At 41.1% G+C, this 13,809-nt stretch overlaps 1 protein-coding gene across 1 annotated transcript in view; it reads left to right on the top strand.

The window, feature by feature from the left end:
* Positions 1-13,809, top strand: part of LOC118286340 (glutamyl aminopeptidase) — a 32,697-nt gene extending 18,888 nt beyond the window's left edge. The window contains exons 13-20 of the mRNA XM_035610709.2: positions 639-694; positions 787-937; positions 2,011-2,084; positions 2,295-2,399; positions 2,504-2,677; positions 9,908-10,048; positions 10,496-10,577; positions 11,778-13,809. Of these exons, the coding sequence (XP_035466602.1) occupies positions 639-694; positions 787-937; positions 2,011-2,084; positions 2,295-2,399; positions 2,504-2,677; positions 9,908-10,048; positions 10,496-10,577; positions 11,778-11,924 (930 nt within the window). The 3' untranslated portion in view covers positions 11,925-13,809. The remainder of the gene's footprint in view (positions 1-638; positions 695-786; positions 938-2,010; positions 2,085-2,294; positions 2,400-2,503; positions 2,678-9,907; positions 10,049-10,495; positions 10,578-11,777) is intronic.

A 13,809-nucleotide genomic window follows, 5' to 3' on the forward strand; every position in this document is an offset into this window, starting at 1 on the left:
TTTAATCCTTTCAAAGTAATAATGAGAAATTCTGAGCATGGCTTTATTTTATTTTAAGATCACATGTTTTCTTTCTCGTAAAATTACTGCTTTGTTCTACTTAAAATAATGGTTTTAGTCCTGTATTATAACATCTTTTTCTGATAACATTATCATATCCCCCGGGATCTAGACACTGATGGTGGTTGATGGGATTTAGAGAATGCTGTGGATCTGAATGAGATAGAGAGAGAGAAGAGATTTAAAGTTTCACAGAAATAACAGGATTCACTGACTGGGATTGAGGCAAAATCTATTTAGACTGCTGAAATTGCCCACAGTCAGCTGATTAGAGAAGTGGGGAGAGTGAGAGAGAAAAATAGTGAGTAATGCTTAATAAAGGTAGTCTTCCTGATTAAAATTACACTAAGATCAAACCTTAAAATAGGTAATTCGTTTTTTATACTTTAGTATTTAAAACAGAAAAGCACATTTAGTGCTGTATTTTGCTTTTTTTTTTGAATGCTTCCTAGCATGGACCAGAGACATAAGAACATGGAGAATCAATCCAGAAATGACAAATGCCCGATACAGTATGCTGGTATTTCTTGGATATGTTCTTTACAACAGTTACTGTATGCGTTTCCTTTCATCAACAGGAGTTTGATGCGGCTGATCGTACCAGCTACATTGATGATGTCTTTGCGCTCGCAAGGTGAGATTTCCCCCAAAACACACAATGTGCACATTCATGTCATCATGTATATACAGAGACTGTATATACTGTTTCATTTTTTTCATCTTTAGGGCAGACATTATAGATTATGGCAATGCCTTAAATCTTACCATGTACCTGACAAATGAGACTGATTACATAGTGTGGGACCGTGTGGCGTCCTCTATCTCCTATGTTCGGGACATGCTGTTAGCTGATGCTACTGTCTATCAAAAGTTTCAGGTAAGACGACTGCAAATCCCCCCATGCTGTCACATTTCAAACATCATATCACCTTGACTTTATCTTTAAAAAACTAAAAACTCTCAGCAAAATCACAACATAACAAAGTATCTATCACTTTAATTTTAGATCATACAGCAATGATATAATAATGTTAGTATGCAAAAGAGACTTGCACTAATTACACTAATTCAAAGCAGGTAACGTTTGTATTAGTAATAATAAAGTCATTGATTTTAATATTTACAACATGACACATAAGCCCTGTGAACAGAAGCAGCTCAGGTGGTTAAGAGTTAAAAATAGATAAATAAGTGTTAGTAAAATTAGAAAATCCTTTTAAATTAGTGATACAATTTTAACCTAAAGTTATTTCTGTAGGTTTGATCAAATTTTGTCACTATAGGCAGAACAGGACATTAAGATTATTTATATGAAAAAACTATAGGTAGCTGTATAGGTCATAAACCTCACCCCCTTCATTGTAGTAGATGGGACATGGACATGAACAAAATATTAAATATCAAATCCCCCCCCCCCCCCAAAAAGATGGTTTCTGTCACTTTAAGTTATTCTAATCACACTGATGTAAGTTCCTGTGTTCACGTTTCTGATATCAAACCTGCCTGAGTTATCGTGATTGACAGATGAGATTTACTTGCGATTGGTCAGGGGGTGTGTGTCAGTGGTAGCCTGACTCAGGCTCTTTTGACGTCATTTGAAGCCCGAGTCTGTGCAGTAGTAAACGTGGATTGAAGCTGCGGCATCGAGGTCAGGTCAATACATGCGTGCAGTGCTTGACTAATTGTGAGTCAGTCTCATCTCTCAATCATGACGCTTGACAGATTTTATAGCATCAAATAATTTATTAAAATCATACTTATTAGAAAAAGGAACACTGGAAAATAGATCAGTGTGATTAGAACTACCTAATATGACAGAAACCATTGAGAAAAAATGTTTTAATATGTACCTTGACTTTTAAGTTTACTCCATGTCCCATCCACTAACATGCAGATGTTGTCTATCTTTATATACAGCCTTGGTTGAACCTCATTCTTCTTTTTCCTCAGAAACTCTTTCAAAATCATGTCAAAGCGATCTCAACACAACTTGGATGGGATGATGAAGGGACACAGACACAGAGGTAAACTGGGAGCAGTGAATGATAATACGAAGACTCCCTGTATGTGCATTGAGGAAAACACCTTGTCTTTCCCTGGTCTCACTCCTCAAGAACATGATATCAGTTACAATATTGGAGCTGTTGAGTAACATTTGTCCTCAGTTTTTTTATGTCAACACATGCACTTATTTATCAAGCAATGTAAAATGGCTGCTTGGATGTGATTGGCAGGTTATTGAGGGAGACAGTGCTCAGTATCGCTTGTCAAATGGGAGATGAGGAGGCTCTAAATGAAGCCTCTCGTATTTTCGACCGGTGGATTGATGGAAGTCTCAGGTACCACTGCTCTCACTGTCCTTTTAAATTAAAAAATTAAACTGCACATTTGTTTAGTTTTTCATCACCCTGCCATTTAACTTTCTTGACATTTTGACCTGCAGCAGTGTCGCAGTGAACCTGAGGCTGCTGGTTTATCGATATGGCATGAAGAACTCAGGCACTGAAGCCAAGTGGAACACAATGTTCCAGAGGTACAAAGTTTCGTCTTTGGCTCAAGAGAAGGACAAGCTACTGTATGGACTGGCTTCTGTGGTGAACGTGAAACTTCTGTACAAGTAAGTAAAACATCTCGTCTTTACTAAACAGCTGACCTGATCACTATTAAATCATTTTAACCACAGTGAGATCTCCTGGCAAACACAAACAATGGCAGCAACATCATTAACTGTCACATATGAGATATCAAGTTTTTTGTTCTGGGGTTTGATTTTACTTGACTTAGTTTGACAGTAAGTCAGTGACCCCTGAGGTGCACATTAGCGACAGCATCAGTTGCAGCAGGTCAATTTACAGCACCACAGGAAACACTGCAACCTTGCATGTATGTGATTATTACTTCTTTTTTTTTGCCAACTTGCTTAAATCATTGTCCTTTGTATGCTTCCACCACCTCCAGAGCTAATTACATTACATTCATTTAGCATATGCTTTTGTCCAAAGCGGTTCAGACACCGATCCTCTCCAAGTAACCCTATAAGTGCGGCCCTTGAGATAGGATGCAAACAGGGAGAGTGCCGAGCCTGAGACTCCCAGTTGTTGGAGGGTGGAGCGGAGGATCTGGTAGTTCACTCTGTCAAAAGCTGCTGAGAGGCCGAGCAGGATCAAAACAGAGGAGAGGGAGGCTGCTCGAGCTGTGTTGAGTTCCTCTGTGACAGCTAGGAAGGCAGTCTCTGTTGAGTGCCCTGCCTTGAATCCAGACTGGTGGGGGTCAAGAAGGTTGTTCTGGTGGTCTGTAGTTTATCACATCAGATGGGTATAGTGTAGGTTTCTTTAAAAGAGGATTCACTCTTGCTGCTTTAAGAGTGATGGGAAAGTAACCTGTTGTCGGAGAGGTATTGATGAGGTGGATGAGGAAGGGAATGAGGTCAGGAGCAATAGACTGAAGAAGGTGAGAGGGGATAGGGTCAAGGGAGCAGGTTGTGGGACGGGGGGAAGTGACCAAGGATAGTACCTCACTGGGAGGCATTGGTGAAAAAGCAACTAGAGAAAGAGATGAGGAGGAGGGTGAAGGACAGGTAGTGTCAGTAGGAGGGGGTCAGGGAATGAGGAGCGAATGTAATGTATCTTTTTTGCAAAGTAGTTTACAAAGTCGCTCGGACGAAGGGAGGAGGGAGGTGGGAAGCGGGGGGTTCGAGGAGGGTAAAGAAAATGGAAAAAACATTTTTGGGGGTTGAAGAAGGAAGACTGAATTTTAGATCCAAAGAAAGAGCTTTTAGCAGCAGATATGGAGGCAGAGAAAGATGAAAGAAGAGATTTATAGGCAGGAAGATCCTCAGGGCGTTTGTATTTGCCCCACTGTCTTTCAGCTGCTCGCATGGATGTTCTGTGAGACTGCACTGAGTCAGACAACCACGGAGCTGGATGGGTTGGGCGAGCCCGCCGAGAGGTTGGAGGACAGTGGGAGTCCAGGGAAGAAGACAAGGTAGAGGGAAGAGTGTCTGTGGCTGTGTCAGGAGGCAGGGGTGAGAAGGAGTCCGGTGAGGGGCAAGCCAATAGGACAGATGAGCAAAGAGAGGAGGGAGACAGGGAGCGAAGGTTGCAGCGGACAGAGACAGTAAGAGTGGAGGATGGAGGGATGGCAGTTTGAGAGAGGGGAAGAGAGTAGGATATGAAGAAGTGGTCAGAGACATGGAGAGGAATGACAGAGATCTCTGTGGTAGAGCAGTTTCTGGTGAATATAAGGTTGAGTTGGTTACCAGATTTGTGAGTGTGTGTGTGTGTGTGGGGGGGGGGGGGGGTTGAGAGCGAAGGAGGATAGAAAGACTAACAGCTGAGATGTTAACTTCTCTGTCTGGATGTTGAAGTCACCGAAAATTACTAGTTGGGTCCATCTTCTGGGATGTTAGACAGGAGGACGTCCAATTCCTCCAAGAAATCCTCAAGAGACCCTGGTGGGGGGTAGAGTACAATGAAACACTTTTCACACCAAAATTACAGTGTAGACCCGGGTTTTTTAAATGCGGGTCGACCCGCTGAAATCGGCAATTGGCCACTTTCACACTGCAAGCATCATCACACTGATGATTGCCAGCAGGAAAACAGTGTAGTGATAGGTGGCGGTATAGAGCGGTGCACTCTATGGGTGCAGGTCATAAAACAAAGAAGAAGAGCAGTGTATTAAACAACAGAAAGCAGCCAGCATGGAAGCCAGTGAGAAAACGTTACCTTATATCTTGTACTTTTGTCACTCATTCAAAGTATACAAACTAAGCGCAGTGTTACGAACCAAGCCTGCTCCTTTGAGCACGTGGCTTTATAGGTATTGAAGTGTGTGTGTATGAGAGAAGAAGAAATTTGGCGCTGTACTGTTGTTGTGTTTACGTAGCTGCAGTAACAGTGAGATTGGGCTCTGCACATCCATCCATGTTACTGACAGTTTACGGCCACTGTGAGAAGTGAGACACCGCCAGATGAGGCTGTGTATGTCCGCAGAAGGGTTGAAATAAAGTGCCCCATTCTATACCTCATCGATGATCTGGACTCTGTTTGTTGTTACCACCAATGAGCCAAAGCTAGGCTCAGCGAGCTAGCTACATGCGAGAGGTCTTTTAACTACAGTTCTGAGTTGTCACACCCGGTAGAACGCGCTAATTAATGTGAGCTGGTGAGGTAACAGCAGTTATCGACGGAGAATATGAGCCTTCATTGCCTCCCACATCGCATTAATTAGCGCGTTCTACCGGGTGTGACATTCACATCAATGCCGATCGGAGGTAAACACGATTATTACCCTGGTCTATTGCAGTCATTTGACCCGGGGCTGAATGCAGATTAAACCTTTTCAAACTGCAGAAAACGTAAGGTGTTAGCAGGTTTAAACCTTCTTTGGGCCAGTTTGAAAGGAGCTTTGTGATAATTTCACCGGGTGAGTTACAGAAACAGTGTGAAGTTCGAAGAATGAAGGGGTAAAGTGCGGAAGGGGGTTAAGAGAGAATTTCCACCCTCCACAGGAGAGGGCAGCAGGGGTGGAAGTGTTGTCAGGAGTTATCCAGGTCTCAGTGAGAGCAAGGAAGTCCAGGGATAGGCAGGGGCAGGGGGTAGATAAGATTGGAGAGATTACGGTGCTGTGGTGAATGATTAAGTGGTCTAAAGTATCTACGAGAAGAGTAGTGTACAGGAATGGAAAATACACACATGATACATGAAAGAAAAGTCAAAATCAAAAGATACTTCGCTCCCAATTGTCCTCCAACGACTCGTCTTCGTATGAGGAGTCTTCGTCTGCCGCTGAAGCTGCCACTTTGAACAAATCCTGGCTTTTCTATACAATTGCTGATTGCCAAAGTGGCAATAGGGGTGCTGACCATGCCCCCACAATTAAGTACATATTCAGAGTACCTGGTGGGAGAGTAATTAAAACAAATTTCACTGACCAACAGTTTTCACCTTAGTCAGTGAAAATTAAACTTCTAAAATGGATCTTAAGCAACAATAATATTTACTTAGATTAAAGCTGCAGTTGATAGGATCGATTTTATTTATTTTATAACATTATTAGAGCTTTGAGACTGGTACACTGCACACGACAAGTAGACGAGCAAGGAGAAGAGGGAGTCGCCTACGAGGAGTGGGAGACAACAAACAAATTTATCAAAGTAGACAATGATGTGAGATTGCTTTAAGCAATGAAAAGTGCTCTATTAATGAAATTATTATTATTATTATATAATATCGTCAAGCTTTTGTTTAAATATGTTAAAAAGAAGGTGTGTTGAATATTCCTTCCTCACCAGTTCCCCCAGAAAAGTCAGCATCTGTGTAGAAAAGCAACATGAGTATGTGAAAAAATATTCCTCCTTACAAATTTATACAAGTCGAAATACTATGAAATACTACAGATTATGTACTCATTTGAGTACATAATCTGTATCCATGATTATCAGTGTCGAACAAAATGTGTAATTACGTGCTTATCGTCATTTACTGCTTGGTTTCAATGCAGGGGCGATGTGCATTTTACTTTTTTCCATGGCAAATGTGGAGTCTTGCTTCGGGAAAACACACACTGGAACTTCACCTTGTCTTGAAACGCTGCTGCGTTATTGACAGACACACAGGAAATAACACATATAAAAATAAATTATTTGACAGTCTGCTCTACAGTGATAAATAAATAAATACATAAGTGATAAGTGCATTTGCAAATTCAGTAGGCCTATGTAAACGTGACTGTGGCCACAGCTGGGAATATCCACACATACTTAGCATTTAGCATATCATGGGATGCTATGTTTGGTGATAAATAGTGATGCTAACTAAACAGTTCGACACTGATGGGGGATCATTTAGCCGCAAGAGCACAGGCGACGGCACACACGTCTGGAAAACTCTCAAAACGGATTAGAACTGCATGGACACAAACATATTTTCAGCCACTATGACATAAACACTACTAACCAATAGCCATAGCACTGTGAACCCAGGGGCCCCCGGTCAGTAGGGGGCCCACGAGGGCTGACAAACTTGATTACTACAGCAGTGACAATGCGTAAAGTTGCAATGACAGTAGGAGACCCCCCACCTGACTCTACCGACTCCCGTTGCAAGTTTTTTTCTTTACTCCTGTTGCAAGTGATGTGCATGATTCAGTGTAATCAAACTAAATGAGAACGACAATGAAGGGCACTCAAACAAAATGAAGAGGAGTTACCCTTGTAGAAGCGATAAAAAGAAAGAAGGAAAAAGAGGAAGAGGAGAGCAAAAAGCAAGACGGTGGTAAATTGAACAGATAATAAAGCAACTAAATGCTGCTAGTCTAGCCTTAACTGTGGAGGAGAGACACTTGAATGACGTAACTTCCACTAGCATCACATTATTTCTTTTGTTTACTTTGATGTTTGGTGAGTGTATTAAAATGTATTTTTCATGTCTGTGGACTAGGCCTGTGGTTTTAGGAAACTGAAATCTTCATTATGCTGTAAATGTAAATCCATAGTGCAGGTTCCAGCACACAAGTATAATCATCTGTATTGGAACTATGTTAAATTACATTGTCCCTGAAATGTAAATATTAAACAATTAATAGTTTTTAAATAGATAGATTATTTATAACATAATGGTGATGAACGCTGGTTCGAGGGGCCCCCTTTGATTTTTTTGCCTAGGGCCCCAACATACTTTAGATTCCTCTCTGTGTGAACCGAGCAACTAGCAGTCTGACTACAACAGCACAGTAGCATACAGTATAGTTACAGAGTGCTACAGTAACATGGAAAATAAAAGATAAATGAAACAGGGATAATAACCGATCAAGCAGAATGCATCGTTTGTGAATCCTTTCCTTCCGCTGCTCTGTCATCTGTGGACCTCTGCTCCGATGTTTACATCTGCACAATCTGCTTCCTTCTTTTTAGCTCGTTTTTGCGTGTGGTCTTTGTCGTGTATGCAGTTTCTGGCAAAGGAGGTGGACAGTTTTTTTTAATGCTTGGCGTTTCTCTGCCACGGTGTTTTCAAACAAACTCTGCTTCTGCTGCTAGCTCCTCGTTGCTAAGACGTGAGCTTGGTCTTGACCGAGCGAGTGAGTGTGTGCACAGGGATTGAGCAGCGCTGCGCAGCTCGTACCTGGATGATTGACAGAGCTTAAACCTAACCCTGTGATTGGAGATTTTTCTTTGGGTGGGGTGGATTCTTGCAAATGGCATTAAATCGCCAGATGAACTAGATTCTGTCACAGATGATCTGTCTCACATATTACTACAGGATATAGCGACAGTGTCAGCAAATATGAAGAAAGGTAATTTTTGCAAATCCTACTCACTGCAGCCAGTCAACAAGGAAACATTGTTAAACTTAAAGGTCCCATATTGTCAAAATTTTGATTTCTTGGCTTTTTTAAATAATAAATAAGGTCTAGGAACTCTGTAAGTACCATAAAAATGTCAAAACGGTCAATCCACAGATAAATGAGCTTTTTTTATAAAAAGGCGCAAGGACTTCCGTATAAATGTGATGTCACAGCTACGCAGTCACTGCCTTCAGCCTTGCCCCCAGCGCTCACCCCTCATTCCGTTGCTGAGCAATCAACAACACGAGAAAATGTCGAGGAAACGCTATTCAGTCATTGGATGTCAGGAAGCTATATAATTGCACAGGCTTCCTAAGGATATTAATACAAAATTCATCGGTAACCCGTTTCAGCCGCGAACCGTTACGTGAAGCTGTTGCTGGGGCCGAGACGCTGGCTGTTCTGGACGGTGAGGGAGCTGCGGCGGAGAGGGACTACACGAGCGCCCACTCCTTCACTCTGCCCCAGCAACAGCTCCATGTCACATCAGCTTTGTCCAGCTTCCAGTCCCTCAGCAGATCGCTCTGGCGTCTTCCGCCTCGCAGGCTGTGGCCGACATCGGTTACCGATGAATTTTGCCTAGTCGTGGAGCAGGGAGATAGTTTCTCCAGGGTAGAAGCATGGCTCTGAGCCCAATCAGATACACGGTGAACAGAGGAAGTGGTTGGCCTGGCAGATCACAGTTAAGCAGGAAATGAAGGTAATAGAAGTATCTGGTACTTTTATTCTTAAAAGTTTGGATACCCCTGCTTTACAGCTCCTGTGAGGTGATTGAGTAAGTTAAAAGATCGTTTTGTGAGAATTACGTCCCACCTTTTTTTGGTGGTGAAACTGAGTTGAATTTGTTGAAGCATCTTATCTGAATTGATTATCTTAACGCAAAAAACGGTTTTCCAATATCATTTGTATAAATCAAAATAAAAAAGAGTGTGTACAGGTAAGCCCTTTGCCTCAAATTTTAATTTGAAATTTAAACACATTAAATAAGGAGCAGCAGTGCAGCAGCTAGAGAATGAAGTATGTAGAGGTAGTATTGAATAAAAATTTCAGCTTTTTCAGTTGTTCAACTACAGAACTAGAGCAACTTGTAAAGGAGAACAAACAGATCAGAGAATAGGAGGGGGGGGGGGGGGTAACAGACTGACACTGCAAAGAAACAGGCTGTGTCAACAAACTTTCTGTGATCTCTCTTTTTTTGTTGTCACTTAATTCAAGCACAACTTTTTACAACCACATTTATTTATTTATGAATATATTTTATATTTGTTCAGACAATCATTAAAATAATGATTTGATTTGCTGTCCAACTGCTCACCACATGTTGGCAGTGATACAGCTTCATTGTTTGCCAACTGAAAAGTGGACAGCAAAGATAAGATTTGGGACGGTTCTTTCACTGTGGTCTGCACTTTCAAAAATAGAAAGAGCAATGTAGATGTCTGAAAGTAGCCAAAAATCATTATGAAGAATAAGAGAGAAAACTTTTTCTGTTGTCCCACAGGCTCCTGGAGGCCGCTAAGAATGAGGATGTATTTAGGAGTCAGGATCTGTTCACTGTGGTGCGATACGTGTCCCTCAACCCACTGGGAGAGAGCATGGCCTGGGACTGGACCACGCTTAACTGGGACTATCTGGTCAACAGGTCGGTGCAACAAGACAACAACCACAGACTGAGATGTGTGTCAAACAAGCAAGCGTTACAATACATCAAAGGTTTACTGAATGAGTTTGATATATTTGAATAAGAAGAAGCACATGCACACTGTCTACACTCGCTCAGCAAAATAAAATTGAATACAACGTTTCTGTCAAAGACCTTCTTCAGGAATATTCTTACACACATGAATACTCTTTACATACAAAAGGCAACATTGACAAACTCATTAATATCAACTGGTTATACCTTGTGGTTGAAGTGAGCACCTCCAACCATTTGTCACAAGACATCATTCAAATATAGGTCTGTATAATACATAACAAAATCATCAAATCAATAGGAACATGATGGCCCATAAGACTATGACACACAATCACAAACATACCTTCAAAATCTTTGATGGTCATGGTAATGACTTTTCTTTCTTAACAGGTACACCATAAACGACAGGAACCTTGGTCGTCTACTCAATCGCATTACCACAAACTACAACACAGAGCTGCAGCTGTGGAAGGTTAGCACTGGCCTTACTGCAACTTATTCCTGCTTAAGTTTGTGTGTGTGTGTGTGTGGGGGGGGGGGGGGGGGGGGATTTCTTCACATATAAGTTTTAACATGTTTAGATTGCGGAAGCTATCCTCTCTTAATTCTTTCTTAAAGAAATATTCCGCTAAAAATCTTTCTTTTGAGAAATAAATGCTGTCATTGGGGCTCAAAAGTGACTGAAGGATACTGGCTGTATTCTGCTTGGATTTAAGGGCTGGGTAAAAAATAAATAAAAAGATTTTCAGATAATTCTCATGTCTTATAATCCTAAAATCTACCTTCGCTATACCTTTACTCCGTAAACGTGTATCTGGGCTAAACGTTACGTGTACGTACCCGTTATACTGCACTGCACCTGTAGATCTGCTTTGTCATGGTGGATATAATGTAAACTGCAGAAGGTAACATGGGTAACAATCCCACATGGGAAACGGGGTGCTGGTATTTGCAGGGCCGCAGCTAGCCATTTGGCAGCTAGTTTTGGCAAGGGTCTGTGAGGATGGTGGAGAGGTAAGCAGACCTGGCTGCGACAAGGGCATCTTTGTAGGCAGTGAGGTGGAGTTTGTAGGCTTCGTGGTGGACTGTGAGTGATGTTTTCTTTATGAGTCGTTCAGGTTGGTGGCCATACGGTTTCACTCTTACCTACAAAGGTCACTCAGGCTCTCCGCAAGCTACCAAGTGCTGTCAGAGCAGGAGAGTTCATCTCCATCTGTTCTTAGAGCACCTCCTCTCAGCAAACACTCACAGTGCACTGTGCTCTGCCAATGGAATGAATGTATGCTTTTACCTGACTTTAATTTTACTTCAGTTTTAATGTTCTGCCAGAAGTTGTGTTTTTAGTCACACTTTTGAGAAAATGATTATGCAGCGAAGAGGATTATGGTATAATGGGGTGAATTCAGATTTGAAATTCTGTTACTATTGGAATCCCATGTGACATGAATCCAAGCTTATAACTGCTACTGTTCTACTACTTATGTCTGGTAATTCAAATCATCTTTAATGTTTAAAAGTTGTTGCATTAAAGCCTAATGAGGTTTTGGATGTAGTATTTACTGATGGCTGCAAGTTGGATTCAATGTTTATATTGTTTGTGTCACAGCCAGAAGAGGTTGGCAGTTTGTGTTTCATGTGTCTTGTAACATGTTTCTCCATGCTGGTCTTGTAGATGGAGCATTTCTTCAGTCTTACGCAGAATGCTGGTGCTGGGGAAATGCCCAGGCAGCAGGCACTGGAGAGGGTGAGGAACAACATTGAATGGATCAGGAGGAACAGGAACGAGATCAGAGGATGGCTGGAGAACAACGTGGGCTAAAACAACAAAATTGCAAATCACTGCAGGGATCAAGGCACAACCTTACTGTCAGAAATCAATTCATCTTGAATGGCAATCGCAGCTGATCTGAATCAATGGTGTAAAACAGACAACAATTAAAACAAATGACTACATTTCCACTCACAAGCAACTTCATAGTATCATAATTTATGCTTAATCTGATCTTGTGAAATTCCAATTTTGCAGCTACTGTCATCCATTTCCAGCCCATTAAGCAGAATGTGTAGAAAACAGTAATGTACAAATGTATTACTGCTGTCACCAATACTAATGCACATAATAAGGAATAGCTTACAAACAAGTACAGCTCCTGACTATTATTTAATGTAAATTAACTGTGATGGTTATTGATACTCATACAAACTGTTTCCTTGAAGTTGACTCTCGCCAATCTTTTCCAATCCCGTTAGCTAGGAAGCTTATCAGCACCCAGTTTTTATTTATCATTGAATCCTTTTCCTCACTAGTTTTCCTCATCATTTCAGCTCTTGTGTTCACCACCAGAGGGATATTTATACTGTTCAATTTAACTTATGAAGAAAATCTGAATTGTTTTGTTTTCAACATGTCACAAATGTTTGTATGATACATTTTTGTGATAAATACTTTGTGTCTTACCACTTATATACAGTTCTGAGGAAACTGAAGATTTCAGAGGGGCTTAGGTTTTTAAAATGCAAAACATTTGATTAGTTTTTAAAATAGGATTTCTATTGACTATTACAATACCGCAAATTAGATTAAATTGTAAAAAATAGCACTACTCAATATGGGTTCTGCCATATTTGTAGCCAGACTCTGCATTAGCATTGTGATGTGAAGCTGCAATATTGAGGTACCACTGGTAAAAACATTCGACCAATCATGAGTTAGCTCCTGCATATGTGAGAAAAACTGATTTTGTTCATGAATAGTTGTATAAAAGTTTCTGAATAAAACTTGATTGGCTTATTTAGTGCAAAAAATGCACTGTCACTGTCAGGGATGAGAGAATTCACAGTCCCATGTTCCTTCTGAATTGCAAAAGCAGATGATCAAATCAACGTTGTTATTGACAAAAATACAGATGAATCGTGAAAAAAATTTTGCAAGATATTTAAAGAAATTATGTTAGGACAGTGTGCAGCCACCAAGTGCTCCTCTCTTGAACTGCTCTAAAATTAGTTCACTTCAGTCATCCTGTCAACTCAGTGAAGATGTCTGCGATGGGTACAGGCAGCTGCAGACCAGGACCAAGGGTGAGTCTGCGAAAGAAATCAAGTAGCCTCTGGCTTTTGTCAGATATCTAATGTCATTTCCAATCCGTCATTACCATAGTTAGCAAACATTAGTTCTGAGGGATAACTTGGCTTTTTTATTGTATTAATTGAATGCTGCGTCTCCCTGAGTGTCCAGCTGAGCCCTGTTCAAAAATCTGCCAGTTCAACTGAGCATTGCTTGATGTGACAAAAATAACAAATTATCACCAAACTCTTGTTAAACAGACAAATTTAAGATTAGTCTGAACCCCAAGTTCCAGCTGCCAGCTGAGAAAAGTAAAAACTGGAGGCTATGGATTTATATATGTACCCGATGGCCAGTCCACCTATGACAGACCAGTCTTTTGTGTTTGTGTGGGAGGGAGAGAGAAAGAGAAACAGCAGCGTCAGAGCTGGAAGAAGGTCCAGGTACAAGTGGGGCAGCGCCATAATCTGCGCCATTCTAAGACAGTGACTAAAGGTTGGCTGGCTGAAAGGAAGAACTTGGGCATCTTATTCATTGAGAACATCTTGGAAGCGGGTGTTTGTGTCCGTGCCCACCTCAGGATATACTTGATGTTTTGCCACAATGTTAAAGAAAGTGATAAAAAATTACTGAATCTACA

The sequence above is a fragment of the Scophthalmus maximus genome, chromosome 15 (genome assembly GCF_022379125.1).
Source record: "Scophthalmus maximus strain ysfricsl-2021 chromosome 15, ASM2237912v1, whole genome shotgun sequence".
In the NCBI taxonomy this organism is placed as follows: domain Eukaryota; kingdom Metazoa; phylum Chordata; class Actinopteri; order Pleuronectiformes; family Scophthalmidae; genus Scophthalmus; species Scophthalmus maximus.